General features: G+C 40.2%; 4 protein-coding genes across 5 annotated transcripts in view; 3 read left to right on the top strand and 1 right to left on the bottom strand.

Annotated features, from left to right (window-relative positions):
* Nucleotides 1-2975, top strand: part of galnt18a (UDP-N-acetyl-alpha-D-galactosamine:polypeptide N-acetylgalactosaminyltransferase 18a) — an 88406-nt gene extending 85431 nt beyond the window's left edge. Inside the window, exon 11 of one of the 2 annotated variants that reach the window (XM_058397029.1) lies at nucleotides 431-2975. In XM_058397029.1, the coding sequence (XP_058253012.1) occupies nucleotides 431-577 (147 nt within the window). In that variant the 3' untranslated portion in view covers nucleotides 578-2975. The remainder of the gene's footprint in view (nucleotides 1-430) is intronic. The other variant, XM_058397030.1, reaches the window with a different exon arrangement.
* Nucleotides 2976-13158: 10183 nt separating this feature from the next.
* On the top strand, nucleotides 13159-14384 carry LOC131357324 (protein preY, mitochondrial-like). The gene is made up of 2 exons (XM_058396231.1): nucleotides 13159-13458; nucleotides 14243-14384. Exons 1-2 carry the CDS (start codon nucleotides 13265-13267, stop codon nucleotides 14382-14384), a joined length of 336 nt encoding a protein of 111 aa, XP_058252214.1. The 5' UTR covers nucleotides 13159-13264.
* Nucleotides 14385-14436: 52 nt separating this feature from the next.
* Nucleotides 14437-14885, top strand: zgc:162634 (uncharacterized protein LOC555881 homolog). The gene has a single exon (XM_058396232.1). It carries the CDS (start codon nucleotides 14437-14439, stop codon nucleotides 14650-14652), a length of 216 nt encoding a protein of 71 aa, XP_058252215.1. The 3' UTR covers nucleotides 14653-14885.
* Nucleotides 14886-15358: 473 nt separating this feature from the next.
* si:ch211-176l24.4 (uncharacterized) lies at nucleotides 15359-19015 on the bottom strand. Its single transcript, XM_058396230.1, has 2 exons — nucleotides 18968-19015; nucleotides 15359-16879 (listed from the first exon to the last, which is right to left on the bottom strand). The coding sequence occupies exon 2, from the start codon at nucleotides 16871-16873 to the stop codon at nucleotides 15632-15634; it is 1242 nt and encodes a 413-aa protein (XP_058252213.1). The 5' UTR covers nucleotides 16874-16879; nucleotides 18968-19015; the 3' UTR covers nucleotides 15359-15631.
* Between the last annotated feature and the right edge of the window lie 273 nt (nucleotides 19016-19288).

Raw genomic sequence — 19288 nt, 5'->3', positions numbered from 1 at the left:
AATCACTCACTCACTCACTCTCTTTTGTTCTTTCTCTTTCTCTCTGTCTGTATCTCTCTCTTGTTCTCTCTCTCTCTGATTCACTCACTCTCTTTTGTTCTCTCTCTCTCTCTCTCTCTCTTGTTCTCTCTCTCTGTCTCTCTCTCTCTCTTGCTCTCTCTCTCTCTCTCTCTCTCTCTCTCTCTCTCTCTCTATGTTGTTTTTCTTCTCACTCTCTATGTCTCTTACTCACTCACTCACTCACTCTCTTGTTCTTTCTCTTTCTCTCTGTCTGTCTCTCTCTCTTGTTCTCTCTCTCTCTGATTCACTCTCACTCACTCTCTTTTGTTCTCTCTCTCTCTCTCTCTCTCTCTTGTTCTCTCTCTCTCTCTTGTGCTCTCTCTGTCTCTGTCTCTGTCTCTCTCTCTCTCTCTCTCTCTCTCGTATCTAGGGAGGATCCATCCAGAACGCTGAGTCACGGTACTGTCTCGAACTGGTCCAGAGCAGCGGTGTTGAGGTCGGCTATCAGCTCATCCTGCAGACGTGCACGACCCAGACGTGGACAATTACCAACCTTCTGACTACCAAAGTTCTCTGAGGGCCCCGAAGCCTGAGGGGCTGCACATGGAGCTGGATTTTTCACTAAGAAACTCTTCTTTTATATCCAAAGGCTCAATTTAGACAGTCCGATCTTATATGCGGTGCATATGGGATGGAGTCGCTGGCTGTGAGGACGCTAATCATTTGTACAAAATCGGAAAAGTCTTAAATCAGCTGTTTTTGCTTGCTGTCTGTTTATTTATTTATTTAATTCTATAAGCACCTTGACATTTACATCATCCCTCTCTTACAAACATCATCAAATTCTTCAAACTGGATGATCACCAGATATTAAAAATCGTCATAGTCAGAAACATGGGCTGTATTTGCATACAGGAATATGATTGGCTCTTATATTTTATGATGTAATAACACTTCCCCATCACCTGCTTAAAACTGAAGGCAGATTTATGTCGTTGAGTTTTCTTGTACGGAATTCAGAATCCGTACGGAAATTCCGATCGCTATTTAAGATCAGAGGAATAATCTCAGACGCTCACGAAACCAAGACCTTTTTAAATTGTCCGAACTTGTCCTTAAATGAAACATGCTAACCGCTAAAAAAAGTTATTACCTCAAGCCTTCTTCCACTTTTGAAGAAAGTTTGTGTTTGTGTAAGACTGGATCATGTAGAATGAAGCAACTGTTATCTTTTTTGGAGGATCTTCACCGTATAATCTGCCATGAAGAACAAACTCCATTACAGAACCCAGGCAGTTTTATTGAAATCTTCTACTGTGGGACAAGAATCTTAAAATAGAGCTGAAATTGTGCAGGCTAATTTATTTTCTTTTCAGTTTGAATAATTTTTTAAAGCAATTTTCCCCGATTTGCAGTCGAGCTGGACGACTTGTTTTGGAGACAGATGCTGGAAATAGTTGCATTGTGTAAGATATATCTTAATATTTGAAGTCAGACAAAGCCGAAGAGATAGCTATCAATGGACATCAGTGGCAGACCATCAGGGTCAGCAAGGCCTTCTCTGCTGGTCTAAACAGCAGTGATCTGAATCACTGACTTGCATTTTAATATATTTTTCCATGAATGTGTATTAAATTATTCCCAATAGTCTATTCTCTACATTTCATAGCTTTTCTCTCGGTTGTGCTGCTTCCAGTAGTGTATATTTATGATAAGAGTATTCATCCAATCATATTTCAGCCAGTGGATGACATCATGTGTCACCAGGGTGAAAGAAATCTGCCTTAAGGCCTTCAGAATCAATAGTCCAGGTGCCCTTCGGTTAAAATAAGTGGCAATGAAATTGTTCCATTAACCAATCAGATTTCGAGTTGGCGTCACTGGGGCCATCTAGCAGGCATACGATTACGTCAGCAATTTCCCGTCTTTTGATTGGATAATTGGAGTAGTCAGAGGCAGTGAACCGCACAAACTAATTAAAATATATATATTTTAACTCACAATGGCTGACAGAGGAGAACAAATCGATTTGGCCGCAGACATCCTTACAAATGCATTTTCAAGGTGGACTGTAATAAAATGGACTATTCCTTGTGAGGTGTGAAATACTGTCGCCTAATTTCTTTTTTACTTTGCTATTTAATGGTTGATTAGTATCTATTGCCGTGGCGTCATAATGATGGTATAGAGGTGGATTAATTCAGGAAGGACACCGCTGAAGGCCTAGGCGTAAAATGCATGGCTCGCCACTGGTAGACTCTGATAGCTAAAGTAGTAAAGAAGTACAGGAAGTAAAGAAAGTGGAGGATGTGAGTACGATGAAACTCCTGAAAGGAGGGAAATCTTTTCTTTTTCTTTAGTATGTCTGCAAACGTGACAAATACGTGTCTGAGTACAGAGAAGGGTGCTTCTGGGAGCTCGCTACGATCTTTAAAGTGTGAGCTCTAGTCATTTATTTGATTTGATGTATTAAAAACAAGTGTGATTTTAAGACGTGCATCCGAGGCTTAAAAGAAGCAGGAAATTGACAATATTCACACGTGAAATTCTTTACAGCTTACCAAAATGCACCTTTTATACTTTCAGCTATGTTTCACGATTGTGTTTACATTTTTTGCTACCGTGTAGCGTTCATCGTTCACTGTCCATTCAATGTTCCGTTTCTTTTCCTCTTTTCCTGTTTTTTCTTTTCTTCCCCTCTTGTGTGTCTCAGGTCTCTGTCGCTTAAGTTTCATTTACATGAAAGCGTTTTTATGAGCTCAAGACACTAAATGATATTTTGTCAAAGAAAACCGGTATTTATAAGAACTTGTAATAAAAACATTAAAAGAAATGAGAAGACGATCTTCGTTGCTGGTCTATACCAAGAGGTCCTGTGATTGCGGGGACATTTTGAGGTCAGAAGTTTTGATGAAAAATCGCTTTTGATCACTGAAGCGTGTGTAGACGCATTAACAGAGCCGGGTTTCAGCAAATGCGCACAATACGGTTAACTAGCATCCATGCTAATTAGCATCATTATGCTAATTATGATTTACATGAAATGGAATTTTTTTTTTTATTTTAGCATGACTTCATCAGTCAATATCACAGAAAATATTTAAAATAATAATAATAACAATAATACAAAACAAAAACGATTTCATTTTCTTCTTCACATGATCTTCAGGAAACTTCATGTTGAAGTCAATATAACCCAAATATGCCATGTGGTCAGGTTTTGTAACCACCAGGGTTGAGCGAATGAGCTAAAATGGAGGAAATAACTGATGGCTTAGGAAAAAGTAAAAGAAAAAAGGTAAATAGATCCGGACGTTAATACACTTAAGAGTATTTTAATGATTCCATTTGAAGATAAAGTGCTTCTAGCAGGCGGTGACAAGCGTACAGGCTGTTAGTGCCTGTGATAGAGTTATGCAAACTTTTTTTCTTTCCCCCAGCTCTGCCAGGCTAGAACACTTTTCTGTGTTGATGGCTGTAAAAAAAAATAAAAAATAAAATAATAAAAAAGGAAGTTTATTCTCTGCGAAGATTAAAGATCCTCCTTAACCGTGCCAACAAAGTCATTTTGTGCTCAGTGAAAACAGCCGCCTCCTCCCAGAGCTCTGTTCTCTCTCAGGGACATGAAGAAAAAAAAAAAAAAAAACCCTCCGCATTAATCAAAAGCTACTCACGTCACATATACTTAACGCGACCTGCTTTCCCCAAGCGCAGTCTAGCATAAAGATCATTGTAGAAGCGAGGAATGTGGAAATGACTTTTAGGACTCTGTCTAAAAAAGCTAAGATGAGCTGTGGGTAGCTTGGGCCCAGAACATTTAACCCTTCAGATCAATTCATCCAAAACCGCTGCAGACGCTGATTTCAGAGCCTGGGCTTTGTGTGACGGAGGTCATTTGGAGTCAAACGGGATGAAGATGTATAAGGCTGCCAGTCATAAAGTAAGTGTTCCATCAAATCCATGAGTCTTTGTATTTAAGGAATGTAAAATGAGAGCTTTAATACAGGTGAGTGCATCAGTTTGATGAAGCGGATGCTATGAGCGCTTTAGTTACCGTGAGATTGTAAGGTTGTGGGTTTCTGAGAGATCATAAGTTAAAACAAATTCCTAAGAGACTACGTTTCTGCAAATAAGACCATAAGCTACTACAAGATCGTAGCTTACGGCAAGATCGTAAGTTACTGTAAGAACATTAGTGACAGTGAGATCATAAGTCAAGATCGTAAATTACTACAGGTTCATAAATTACTCACAAGTTTTCTGTGAGATCGTAAGTTACTTTAAGAAAGTTAGTTATTGTAACATCGTAGGTTACTACAAATTCATAAGTTACCGTGAGATTGTATGACGCTGTGGAAAGTAAGTACTTTTTCTGTGAGATTGTTGGTTACTATATGAATATAAGTTACTGAGTCGTTAAGCTACTAGAAGATCATAAGTTACTATGAAAATGAAAGTTACTGTAAGAGCATAAAGTTACTACAAATTCATAAGATTGTAAGTTTCTGTGTTCTGAATTCACAAGTTTCCTGTGAGATTGTAGGTTACTGTGAGAATGAAAGTTACTGCAAGATCAGTAAAATACTGTGAGTTCATAGGCGTTCTGTGAGATCATAAGTTACTGTAAGAATCAAAGCTACTGCAAGATTGTAAATTACTACAAATTCTTAAGTTACTGTGAGATCATAAGTTTTTGTGGAAAGGAAGTTACTGTGCATTACTGTTTATACATTTTTTGTGACATTGTATGCTACTGTAAGATTGTAGAACATGTGAGATTGTTGGTTACCAAAGAAATCGTAAATTAATGAGAGACTTTTACTTACTGTGAGCTCATACGTTATGATGCGATGTGATGATGTAACTATGTTACTATGAGACTAAAGGTTACTGGAAGTTTTTAGGTTACAGTGAAGCTGTAAATTACCGTGAGATTGTAGGATCATAAGTTGTAAGATTGTAAGTTACTGTGAGACTCTAAGTTCTCAAGGTCATACGTTTTCTGATATAAGTTACTATAAGAATGTAAGTTACTGTAAGATTATAAGTTGTTACCAGATTGTAAGAATGTAAGTTACTATGAGATCAAAATTTACTGTGAGCTTATAAGTTTTCCAGGATCGTAAATTACTGTAAGATTGTAAGTTACTGTGAGACTCTAAGTTACCGCAACACCGCGAATTATTGTCAGTTTTCTGTGATTACTGCAAGAATATATGACACTGGAACTTGTTACTGTAAGACCATAGTTACTGCAGGATCATAAGTTGTTATAAGACTGTAAGTAATTAGAAAATCCTAAATTACTGAGAGACTGTAAGATCATAAGTTATGATGTCATGTGGTGATGAAGGTTACTATGAGACTAAAAGTTACTGGGAGTTTTTAAGTTACTGTGAGATCACAAGTTACCCTGAAACTGTAAGTTACATGAAACTGGTAAGACATGATCCAGGTCCGATTTCTAGATTATTCCTAGATTACAGTTACAGCTGGACACAAAACATCGGAATTCCCAGTTCACTTTAATCTAACTTACATTTTCTAATTCAACAGTATTTCAATTTCTTAAACTTTAACGACAATATTTTAGCAAAGAAAGTGCTTCATCTCGTGCAAAAATTCAACAACGATCTAAGAGTGGCGTACTGAAAATTAAATCATTTGTAAAAATGGAATCGTTTCTCAACTGAGATGTTACACTGATCTTTATTTGATTTAACACGAACATGGTAATTGTTTTTGCACAGATAGTCACCAGACAAATATTAAATAAATAAATAACTCGAGGTTTAGCATGTTTTATTCATAAGATCGATGAAAAATATGACAAATGACCCCGTTCTCCCCTGTTTGCATCTCATTAAAACGTGCCGCTATCGCAGGGATCGTCTAGATCAGATCTAGGGAACCCAGGAGGGCTGTGATTTTTTATTATTTTTATTTTAGTTGCCAAACTTACTTTCTGGAAACCCCTTCCTATAGACAAGGTTATTTTTTACTGTGCCTCATTAATGACGAATGAGCTGTAAAACACACCTGGACTCGACAGCGTCCCCTCCTCATGATCCAGCTCTAAACTGTTTCCACGCCAGACTGCGTTTTACTGATGACTAACCAGGAGATTTCATTTACGCACCAGCCTCGTTCATCTGGAGCCTAGTCATAAATCAGATGATTAATTGAGAATAAAAGCAGCTCCGTTAGAATTTTTTTGTGTGTGTGTGAGTCTGTAATGAGGCTGTTAAGACGTTCGGCACAGCCGTGAAAGCTTTGAGGCGGAAACGTGGCTTGTTTTTGACTTTATAAAACCTGCACGGTCTGCTAAAGGGACAGGTTTTGTGTAATTATTACAGGGGTTCATTGATTTCTGCAATCTGGCAAGTGGAAAACAAAGTTCCACTGTCCATCGATAATATAGGAATATTAGGAAACATACACTATATTGCCAAAAGTATTCGCTCACCTGCCTTGACTCGCATATGAACTTAAATGACCATTCCTAATCCATAGGGTTCAATATGACGTCGGTCCGCCCTTTGCAGCTATAACAGCTTCAACTCCTCTGGGAAGGCTGTCCACAAGGTTTAGGAGTGTGTTTATGGGAATTTTTGACCATTCTTCCAGAAGTGCATTTGTGAGATCACACACTGATGTTGGACGAGAAGGCCTGGCTCTCAGTCTCCGCTCTAATTCATCCCAAAGGTGTTCTATCGGGTTGAGGTCAGGACTCTGTGCAGGCCAGTCAAGTTCATCCACACCAGACTCTGTCATCCATGTCTTTATGGACCTTGCTTTGGTCACTGGTGCACAGTCATGTTGGAAGAGGAAGGGGCCAGCTCCAAACTGTTCCCACAAAGTTGGGAGCATGGAATTGTCCAAAATGTCTTGGTATGCTGAAGCATTCAGAGTTCCTTTCACTGGAACTAAGGGGCCAAGCCCAGCTCCTGAAAAACAACCCCACACCATAATCCCCCCTCCACCAAACTTTACACTTGGCACAATGCAGTCAGACAAGTACCGTTCTCCTGGCAACCGCCAAACCCAGACTCGTCCATCAGATTGCCAGATGGAGAAGCGCGATTCGTCACTCCAGAGAACGCATCTCCACTGCTCTAGAGTCCAGTGGCGGCGTGCTTTACACCACTGCATCCGACGCTTTGCATTGCACTTCAGAGGTGGACAGTAAAGAAGTACATTTACTTGAGTACTGTACTTAAGTACACTTTTTGAGTATCTGTACTTTACTTGGGTATTATTTTTTCTGGATACTTTTTACTTTAACTTCACTACATTTGAAAGACAAATACTCTACTTTTTACTCCACTACATTTCTGTCAAGGAAAGTAGTTACATTAATCATAGGATGATTTTTTTTCACTCTTGTAGTGTCACGTGTTGTAAAGTTCTGTGGTTTTCCATAATTTTTTGAACTCAGTTGCTCAATTGATCAATTGCTGACAAAATGGACGAAGATATGCTTTGTACACTATATTGCCAAAAGTATTCGCTCACCCATCCAAATAATCAGAATCAGGTGTTCCAATCACTTCCATGGCCACAGGTGTATAAAATCAAGCACCTAGGCATGCAGACTGTTTTTACAAACATTTGTGAAAGAATGGGTCGCTCTCAGGAGCTCAGTGAATTCCAGCGTGGAACTGTGATAGGATGCCACCTGTGCAACAAATCCAGTCGTGAAATTTCCTCGCTCCTAAATATTCCACAGTCAACTGTCAGCTGTATTATAAGAACGTGGAAGTGTTTGGGAACGACAGCAACTCAGCCACGAAGTGGTAGGCCACGTAAACTGACGGAGCGGGGTCAGCGGATGCTGAGGCGCATAGTGCGAAGAGGTCGCCAACTTTCTGCAGAGTCAATCGCTACAGACCTCCAAACTTCATGTGGCCTTCGGATTAGCTCAAGAACAGTGCGCAGAGAACTTCATGGAATGGGTTTCCATGGCCGAGCAGCTGCATCCAAGCCATACATCACCAAGTGCAATGCAAAGCGTCGGATGCAGTGGTGTAAAGCACGCCGTCACTGGACTCTAGAGCAGTGGAGACGCGTTCTCTGGAGTGACGAATGGCGCTTCTCCATCTGGCAATCTGATGGACGAGTCTGGGTTTGGCGGTTGCCAGGAGAACGGTACTTGTCTGACTGCATTGTGCCAAGTGTAAAGTTTGGTGGAGGGGGGATTATGGTGTGGGGTTGTTTTTCAGGAGCTGGGCTTGGCCCCTTAGTTCCAGTGAAAGGAACTCTGAATGCTTCAGCATACCAAGACATTTTGGACAATTCCATGCTCCCAACTTTGTGGGAACAGTTTGGAGCTGGCCCCTTCCTCTTCCAACATGACTGTGCACCAGTGCACAAAGCAAGGTCCATAAAGACATGGATGACCGAGTCTGGTGTGGATGAACTTGACTGGCCTGCACAGAGTCCTGACCTCAACCCGACAGAACACCTTTGGGATGAATTAGAGCGGAGACTGAGAGCCAGGCCTTCTCGTCCAACATCAGTGTGTGACCTCACAAATGCGCTTCTGGAAGAATGGTCAAAAATTCCCATAAACACACTCCTAAACCTTGTGGACAGCCTTCCCAGAAGAGTTGAAGCTGTTATAGCTGCAAAGGGTGGACCGACGTCATATTGAACCCTATGGATTAGGAATGGGATGTCACTTAAGTTCATATGCGAGTCAAGGCAGGTGAGCGAATACTTTTGGCAATATAGTGTATATTATACACCGCCAACGCATTGGTAATGATGTTATTTAACACACAAAAACGTATGCTGTGTCCAAATTCTCAAACTATGTGTCCTAAAAAGTATTCAAAAATAGAATTAGTATGCCCCAAATCGCAGTATACTGAAAAGAGTATTCCAAAAATTCCCGGATGGTCTACTACTTCCGGTAAAAATTCAAAGTGCAGAACAATGCACACTGTAACGGGTAATATTGCCCACAACGCATTGCACACAGGAGGGAGGAGCCTGGACAATGGTGTAAATGCATATTAAAACGATGTAAATGAATTGTGGAAATATATATAACTCTTTGTTAAAGCAGTGTTGCTGTTGGCTGGTTGTACAGCTACAGTTGTGTAGCTGGGTTTTAAAGCAGGTTAGATTTTTTTTTCTGACCAGTCTTCATTTACAGACCATTTGATTGAAATGTGCATGAGTGGATACACATAGATGTGTACAGGTACATCTCAAAATTTAGAATATAATGAAAAAGGTCAATATTTTTTGTCACTCAGTTCAGAAAGTTAAACCCATATATTATATAGATTCATTACACATAGAGTCAAATATTTCAAATATTTTATTTCTTGAAATTGTGATGATTATGGCTTATAGATAAGGAAAACCCAAAATTCTGTGTCTCAGAGAATTAGAATATTGTGAAAAAGTTCAATATTGGAAAGTCATGGTGTCACATCCTAATTAGCTAATTACCTCAAAACACCTGCAAAGGTTTCCTGAGCTTTTAAATGGTCTCTCAGTCTGGCTACACAATCATGGGGAAGACTGCTGACTTGACAGTTGTCCAGAAGACAGTCAATGACACCCTCCACAAGGAGGGTAAGCCACAAAAGGTCATTGCTAAAGAAGCTCGTTGTTCACAGAGTGCTGTATCCAAGCATATTCATAGAAAGTTGAGTGGAAGGAAAAAGTGTGGCAGGAGAAGGTGCACCAGCAAAAGAGATAACCGCAGTCTTGTGAGGATTGTCAGGCAAAATCCATTCAAGAATTTGGGGGAGCTTCAGACGAATCCTAGACATGGCCTACAAATGTTGCATTCCTCATGTCAAGCCACTCCTGAACCAGAGACAACATCAGAAGCATCTTACCTGGGCTGTGGAGAAAAAGAACTGGACTATTGCTCAGTGGTTCAAAGTCCTCTTTTCAGATGAAAGTAAGTTTTGCATTTCATTTGGAAATCAAGGTCCCAGAGTCTGGAGTAAGAGTGGAGAGGCACAGAATCCATGTTGCTTGAAGTCCAGTGTGAAGTGTCCACAGTGAGTGATGATTTGGGCTGCCATGTCATCTGCTGGTGTTGGTCCACTGTGTCTTCTGAAGTCCACAGTCAATGCAGCCATCTACCAGGAAATCTTAGAGCACTTCATGCTTCTTTCTGCTGACAAGCTTTATGGAGATGCTGAGTTCATTTTCCAGCAGGACTTGACACCTGCCTACACTGCTAAAGGTACCATAAGCTGGTTCAATGACCATGGTGTTACTGTGCTTGATTGGCAAGCAAACTCGCCTGACCTGAAGATTCTCTATGGGGTATTGTCAAGAGGAAGATGAGAGACACCAGACCCAACAATGCAGATGACCTGAAGGCCGCTATCAAAGCAACCTGGGCTTCCATTACACCTGAGCAGTGCCACAGGCTGATGGCCTCCATGCCACGCCGCATTGATGCAGTAATTCATGCAAAAGGCCCAACCAAGTATTGAGTGCATAGAAACGAACATACTTTTCAGAAGTCTGACATTTCTCTTTGAAATATACTTTTTTATTGATCTTATGTAATATTCTAATTTTCTGAGACACAGCATTTTGGGTTTTCCTTATCTGTAAGCCATAATCACAATTTCAAGAAATAAGGTTGCTAGGTTGCTACAAAAGGTACTATAAGTATTGCATACAACAATGCAACAATAATAAAACAATGTGTTGACATTTACTTTTGATACTTAAGTACTTTTAAAAACAAGTACTTCTGTACTTTTACTTAAGTAAAAATCTGTCTTTACAACTTTTACTTGTAATGGAGTAATGTTTGACCAGTAGTACTTGTATTTTCACTCTAGTAAGGAAATTGTGTACTTCGTCCACCTCTGTTGCACTTGGTGATGTATAGCTTGGATGCAGCTGCTCGGCCATGGAAACCCATTCCATGAAGCTCTCTGCGCACTGTTCTTGAACTAATCTGAAGGCCACATGAAGTTTGGAGGTCTGTAGCGATTGACTCTGCAGAAAGTTGGCGACCTCTTCGCACTATGCGCCTCAGCATCCGCTGACCCCGCTCCGTCAGTTTACGTGGCCTACCACTTTGTGGCTGAGTTGCTGTCGTTCCCAAACACTTCCACGTTCTTATAATACAGCTGACAGTTGACTGTGGAATATTTAGGAGCGAGGAAATTTCACGACTGGATTTGTTGCACAGGTGGCATCCTATCACAGTTCCACGCTGGAATTCACTGAGCTCCTGAGAGCGACCCATTCTTTCACAAATGTTTGTAAAAACAGTCTGCATGCCTAGGTGCTTGATTTTATACACCTGTGGCCATGGAAGTGAATGGAACACCTGATTCTGATTATTTGGATGGGTGAGCGAATACTTTTGGCAATATAGTGTATTTCTGTACTTAGTATAGAATAAATATTAAATATAAAAATATAATAAAAATATTATATAAATCTTTATATTTGTTGTATAAATTATTTTTTTGTATTTATTTATTTTCTTTACAGTGCTGTCAGTCTTGATTCTGATTGGTCAGAAAGTATTTAATTTCCTACAACAACATTAATGAGTAACAACTTACTTCTAGTTCAGTGGAAGGATTTTGTGATTGAGAGAGAGAGAGAGAGAGAGAGAGAGATATCAATCAAAATATGACAAAACTGACTCCCAGATCAGTCAGTACCCTGACTACTGAACTAGAGCCCTAGTCCTACACGGTCATTCGATATCTTCTGCGTTAATACATCAGTTTTTTAAAAAAGTATTATTTATTATTTATTTATTTTTAGATTTATAAAGGAATCTGGATATTGTATATCAGTAAAGATCACTTTACACAATAGACCACGTTTCAGGTAATTAAAATGAACGAAAGGCTGTCAGGGATTATCTGCAAAAGGAAGGATTGTGTGACAGACAACATGTCCAGGCAGATCTGAGGCAGATTCTCCAAGATGCTCGGAGACATTTACCAGCCTGCATTGTCATAAATCTGTAGACCTGAGACTACTGAGGCATTGCAAAGGAAAAAGATAAGTCATATTGACTTATGGCAGATTTTTTTATTTAAAAAATCATTATTTTGAATCTTCTTAGATTCACAGCATTTCTTTACATGTCCCTAATGCACCGTTCCACAGTACTGTATATTTATATCAATAATCTCTCCTTCATCATGCCTCTGTGGGTACAAAAAGCAGAGAGCCAAGAGCCAGAACACCAAGTTCAGGAAAATAAATTCCCAAAACTTTTATATTAACTCGGTTTCTCCAGTGTTCTTGTCACGTCCACGGCCTACCGAGTGCAATCTAATAATGGTCCAGACCCATTTACTTATTCCTCCAAGCTGTATGTGAAAGCTGCTCCTCTGAGCCCGTGGGTCTGTCTGCAGCCGTTAGATGGACCCAGGTTGGGAAATATTTGTAAATTGTACTTCTTACTGTGCCCTGAGGCATTAAAGTGAATTATTGAAGGGAACATCTTCATTATTAGTGGTAGGGTTTTTTTTCTGGGCTCAAAGGAAAACAGCTTCAGGGACAGAAAATAATATTCTCTCTCTCTCTCTCTCTCTCTCTCACACACACACACACACACACACACAGCAAAGTTTCATAAAGAGTGCAAAACACAGATTACACATTACTGAATTCCTACAGGGATTTTTATTTACTATTAAGCATGTGGTGAATAATTAAAAAAAATTTCCAAATAGTCTAAATTAGTGGGAATTATTTACATGAAACCACAATCCTGGGACAATTCAGAGACAAATATTTTTTAACGAACCAAACTGCCGAGTAATAAATTATACACAGTATTATAAAGCAACACCTTTATTATTTAGGATTTTATCCAAATATCTATCTAATAATTATGACAGTTTCTTTGGACAAAATAATAAGAATAGTAATTGTTATTGAACACGTAAGTGTAGCAACACTGCTACCTCGTGGCCACGTGGAAAAACGCGCGTCTTTTTCTTCGCGTCCCAACGTTTTCATGAACTCATTTGAAACGTGTTTACTTGTATTTCGTTAATATTTTGTTTATTTATTTATTTTGCACAAAACATCGTATGAAACATTTTTTTTTCCCAGAGTGTAAACTCTTAATTATTCCCACAGGGGATCGCTAAAGGAACGTTTATGTCAGCGTTTTGGTTCTTCTTACGGAACGGTTTTGTAGACGGACCGGAAGCATCAGACGGTCAAATACAACTGAAAACAGGTTGAACTAGTCTGGGGTGTTTTTTTTTGTAAACCCACCACATTTGGCTCGGCTATGTCTCAGAATGCATTGAGGAGATTAGCTACAGAATATTGTAGTTTTATAAACATAAGGAGGTTTTTGCCACCGCTCCAGATTTGGGAGAGAAACCTGTCCGGTTCCGGTGGAGTGAAGGACGCTGGGAAAACGGCTTTCGACGTTTCTTTACTCGAGTTTCTTGTTTGTCCTCTGTCTAAGAAACCTCTCAGGTATTTATCAGCATTTAGTCCGTAAAATAACATCTAGGATAAATTGTCCTCGACAGCAGAGGTAGAAATGATGATTTCTACTCTAATTCTGATAAACAGCCTCTGTAATCTCCTTCCTTCTAGACTGTAGCCTTAAAAATCTTCAGTTTCATTGTTTTTGTTCCTTTGCAATTATCTTCAGCGATTAAGCACCGCCTACTTCATGCGTCATATTGTAATAAATCCCCAATTGCCTCATAATTACACTATACGGTCAAAATCTGTACGTATTAATGGTCCATCACACCCATATGTGGCTCGAACCCTGCCCCAGCACGACCATGCCTCTGTACACAAAGCCCCTGAGCTCCACGAAGACATGGTGTGGAGGTGAAGGTCGGAGAATGTGGACGAACTGGAGTGTCCTGTACATAGCCCTGACTCTGACTCAACCCCACTGAACACTTTTGGGAACTAGAACTGGAGTCTCCTCAACATCCCACCGTCAGAGTCTGATCTCACTAATTGTAGCTGAATCAGCAAAAATCCCCACAGTGACCATCTAGTTAAGAATCTCTCTGACATCCTGGTGTAGCAGGGAAAGATACAGCACTTAAAGAAACACAACAGCCAAAGTTTATCGACATGCGATGGGTTTACAAAAGGAACGGCAGTCACGCAGAGGATGTTTTGCTGCTTGTTGTATTATTTGTTATTAAGATTTTTGGTGTATCCTGTAGATTTACTTGTGTAATGAATATGCTTTCTGACTACAGCTCTATTGTCTGTGTGTGTTGTTTTTAAGATACGACGAAACATCCAACGAACTAATCAACGAGGAGCTCGGCATTGCGTACCCCATACTAGACGGCATCCCGAATATGATTCCTCAGGATGCACGCCTGATCAAGAAGACTGAAGGAGCTGAGAAACCGACTACGTCTTAAACAGAGAGTTTTTATTCCCCCTGCCCACACACGCACAAAATCACCCAGAACGATGCCATTCTCTCTGTCTACAGTCACGGTGTTAGTCCCGGTTCTGTCCTTACTGGGCCTCCTGTACTCCTCGAGCGTGGACGAAAACTTCCCACAGGGCTGCACAGACACCACCAGTGTGTGTTTTTACAGTCTGTTGTTGCCCGTCACTATTCCCGTGTACGTTTTTTTCCATCTGTGGAAATGGATGGGAATCAAGCTGTTCCGGCACAACTGAGAGACGTTAATAAAGTTCTATTCAGACCGCAGGAAAGATGTTTGAACGCGTGTTCTTTCAGACAGCCCAGTATAAAATGTTTGTGTTTTGTAGACAGTCATCTCTGAACGGGTCTGTTTTCATTAGTTACAATCACTATCAATCTTTTTAGAGTATGTGTTTCTGCCAAGAATTGACACCTTTCCTTGTAGAAGATTGAAATGGATCTAATACAATAAAAATCTAACATTTGACTGTGTATCACTGAAGTTTTATAAATGAGACAAACATGACCTGGAAGTCTCACTGAGTCTGTTCTTATGGAGGTTTTTATCCAGCACTGGAGCAAGCTTTTTCTGATTATTCGGAAGACTTTAAGGTTCACAACGTTGATCAGACCAAATTATTCTCTCTAGAAAAATTTGTTCTGTATATAAAAAGACTAAATGCACAAAAAAATACTATTGTTTTTAAACCTAGATTTAATTCATAAATGCCTTTCACTGAAGAATTGCCAAAAATGATCTTTTCTTTTTGCACTTTTCCAAAGGTTTTGTTGCTGAGAAAGGTTTAAATTCTTGTACTTATCGCAACTGGTGTAACATAACCTAATGATCTAATGTATTTTAAATATAATCTACAGCACCACACATACGATATACACTGGCAATCATTTCTAATGTTTTTATTGAGGTTGAATTATTATAATGAATTAAACAGAACAGTAATAAAACATGTGACTATAAATAAGAGTAAATCTGTTAAACCTGTAGTGTTAACTATATGCTGTGCCTTATTAATGTGATAAACAAGTCTTTTAACCAGTACTCCTTTTTAATTTTATATAGAATTTAACCAGAAGCGCACTTGCAGTGTATATATTTAATAAAACACTCTCCGGAATAATAATAAACACCCAAATAGAACTCGGGGATTAATTGCCTGAAACATTCTACCTCAATCCACAGACCTGAATTTAGTTTTAACTTATTCGATTAAGTCACGGCTTCTTCTTCTCTACGCTTCCTGCCAACTTCATGAGCGGCGACATCGGTTTGGGCGAATCCCCTTCTCCCTTCAGCTTGAAGAAGAAGGACTCGTTGAGCCGTGTCTGAACCACTTTCAGCTGAGAGAGGTCAGCTTTGCTTTTTAAATGCGCGTCGCCATCATCGCTCTGTGTCAGGTCCGCTACGTTCGGCTCCGGGTGGCGCTGATCTCCGGACGCTTTCCCGGCGGCTTCTCGCTGATGAAGCCTGGATCTTTTCGGCAGGCTCAGGTCCATCGGTTCTTCTGAGCACGTGCTCTGCTGACGGAACCTGAGAGAAGCAGCGAGGAGAGGAGAGGTGAAGAAGTTTTCAGTCTGAGTAAAAGCTTCGAGTTTGTGAAGGTGTGATGGTTTCCTTGGTAGTGATGGGTGATTTGATGGACACAATGGTTTCTGAGGTTCTGGATATGAGCGTTTCCTTGGTGGTGGTGATGTATAAGACTGAGGTTCTGGAGATAACTGCTTCATTGCTGATGAATAGCCCTGAGGTTCTAGGGCTTCTTCAGCACTCGCACTGCTGCAGAGGTCTATGTAGGGATCTGAGAACGTCTTCTGTGTGATGAACAGGTCTTGGCTGTTGATGTCATCAGGCGTACTTTGAGACTCCATGACATTTTCTTCCGTGGTCGGCTTGCTGTGACGTCCATCTCCAGGAAATACCGCATTAAACACCGGCTTTTTTTCTGCACCTGAGCGCTGGGTTTGAAGGATGTCTCTCGCCACAAAAGGATCTTGTACTGGTTTAGGTTCAAGCAAAACCGGCGAGAGGTTAAAGACAACTCTCTTTTTATGTTTCTTCTCTTTCTGTATTGAGCTTATAATCGGCTGCACTGCTTCCTGTTCAGCAGGACCTGAGCGGACACCATGTTTGACCGCGGCACGGTTACTTTTTCTGTTCTGCTTGTTTCGCTTCGACATTTTGAGGTTTTTATTCTGTGTCAAAGGAAACTCCTCATTCAAACTGCCATCGTGTTTCTTCTTCCGTTTCTTCTTCTTGATCTCTGGCCACTCTGTAAAGAAGTTCGAGTCACAAATGTCAGAGTAATCCTTCAAACTCTGTTGACCTTTCGGCTTTGATTTATGCTTATCTGACTTTTCCCTTTTCGGTTTCTTAGCCTTTTTCTTCTTGCGTCTTTTGGGGTCATCGAAACAAGTGTCGGTCAATGGGATGCTCCCAAACATCTTGACAGAAGCCATCTCGTTCTGTAAGATAAAAAAAAATACTGACTTTATTAAACATCATTAGTTTAAATTCTCTATAAATACAAACTGGAAATTCTTTTCTGTGATGTTTGGACAACTGCAGTGCATTTTGGGATATCAGACGCACACCAAAAGAGGCTTTCCAGATTATGAAGTAGAACTGGAATCATGAAGCAATAAAACTTGATTAAGAAGCAAAACTGCCTTAGGACAATTCACTCCCTCCTGGATTTTTATCAAATCGGTATTCCCAAAATGGGAAGCTATCACCTATAACAGTATGTGTAGAATAGACAGCAGTGTACATGAAGTAAAACTGTATATGTATATTTGTGCCCTATGTGTCTGTTACCACTATTAGTAGTGGTAGTTACAGGTGAGTACTGGATAAAAGCACAAGCATTCATGTTCACAGTGAGAAAAGAGAAAAGGCCTGGATATATGAGCCGGAAAAATGTCCCGATTAGAGCTCCCAAGTCAGGTACAATGTCGGACTTCTATGGCCTCTTTCTCAAGCATCAGAAATCAAAGAGGGACTGCTATGGGGTCATTTGAGAGCTCTTTTTAAGCTGGCTTTAGTGACGAACGATTCGTTCATTTTGAATTATTATGACTCGGGAACAGCGAACTGTCTCAGAAAGCGATTCTTTCATTTTGTATTGACCGCACATACGCAACATCCTATAGGTTTTGTGGAGGAAACATCTCCCGAGTCCTTCGTTCATCACGTGACAACCTCGAAGTATTCGGCTATGCAGTCTGCGGAGGAAACAGAAATGATTCGTTCATCTCCCGTTCATCACCACTTCCTGGATCGGTATCTTACAGTCAATAATACTAATGTAATGTATAATATTTAAGAATTATCATACAATAATCAAAAGACATGTGCAATGAATATTTTCTTCTTGTTCCTGTCTTGTCTCAGGCCTTGGTTGATTTATAGTTTTGTCTTATTCTAAAACGTGATCAACGTTTGCGTAAGTAGATGTGTCGAGGTCACTGGCTATTAACATGTAATTACATTGGAATTGTATTCTGCTGAAATGAACTAAATGACTCGGAAAAAAGGTTTCGATATTCAAACATCTGAGTTAGTAAAAGGGGGGGGCAGAGAGAGAGGGAGAAAGAGGGGGAGAGAGAGAGAGAGAGAGAGGGAGGGGGAGGGGGAGAGAGAGGGAGGGAGGGTGGGAGGGAGAGAGAGAGAGAGAGAGAGAGGGAGAAAGGGAGAGAGAGAGAGAGAGAGAGTGAGAGAGAGGGAGAGGGAGAGAGAGGGGGGGAGAGAGAGAGACAGAGGGAGAGAGGGAGAGAGGGAGGGGGAGAGAGAGGGAGGGAGAGAGAGAGAGAGAGGGAGAAAGGGAGAGGGGGGGGAGAGGGAGGGAGAGACAGAAAGAGGAGGAAAAAGACAGAAAGAAAGAAAGAAAGAAAGAAAGAAAGAAAGAAAGAAAGAAAGAAAGAAAGAAAGAAAGAAAGATGTTTATTTTATGAAAACTCAGTCTTTCCATCTTTTAACACAATGTAGCCCCTGGTGTGACGTCATCACAGCAATGTACCGCTAACTTGTCACAAGACTAACAAAAAGCACCAACTTGGTTACTTGGTTATTATGTAGTAATAAAATTAACCAACATTACAATATAAAGTCATGTCCTTACAGGCAGCTTTCTTGTAAAATGAGCGTTTTACATGTACAGTTTAATCTGGATGTGTTTTTTTTAGTGTCATTCCTCGTTATGATTCTTTGTAACGTCGCTATTTCACATCTTTAAGCTCGGCTAGCTGAAGAGAAATATACAGCGTTTGGAAGTGTTTCAATTTCATTTCAGGAAAATTGTCATACCTTGTAGCTTATTCACACTGTAATGCCCAAAACGCATGAAATTAATTCGATAATTAGCTTATCAATCGCCTGACAAGAAATTGTTGTCGCGAGCTCACACACACACCACTCCTGTTCCGGCAATGATGAGACGCTAAGAGTTAGTAAAAAGTAAAACAGTCCATAAACACCGTACCAGACTATTTTAATAAAAACAAGTTAACGTTTAAAGCGATTTTAAGAAGTGAAAACAAGGCCAGAAAATTTACCTGCCGGACATCAGCACCGAGGGCAATTTTGTAGCGCGCGGGCTCGTCTCTGTCATTGCGCATGCGTGGTCGAGTTACAAGGCGATAGTGTGGTAAAAAACCGTCGAGTGTTTTCGCCCCCTGTGGTTTCTTACTGGAAAATAGATAAACGTGCTCCATTGTACAGTTTATCTATGGCAACTTTGTATGTTTTTATGTCGTCTTGTAATTTTATTTTAATTGTACGATTTGCATATGGGACAAATAATTCGACTCTGATTTTCGGTGTATCTAAGTATTCACACAGAGCTAACCCCAAAACTGGGCCATCTTTCTCTTCAA

The sequence above is a fragment of the Hemibagrus wyckioides genome, linkage group LG08 (genome assembly GCF_019097595.1).
Source record: "Hemibagrus wyckioides isolate EC202008001 linkage group LG08, SWU_Hwy_1.0, whole genome shotgun sequence".
Lineage (NCBI taxonomy): Eukaryota > Metazoa > Chordata > Actinopteri > Siluriformes > Bagridae > Hemibagrus > Hemibagrus wyckioides.
This window is presented reverse-complemented; position numbering and strand designations above follow the sequence as displayed.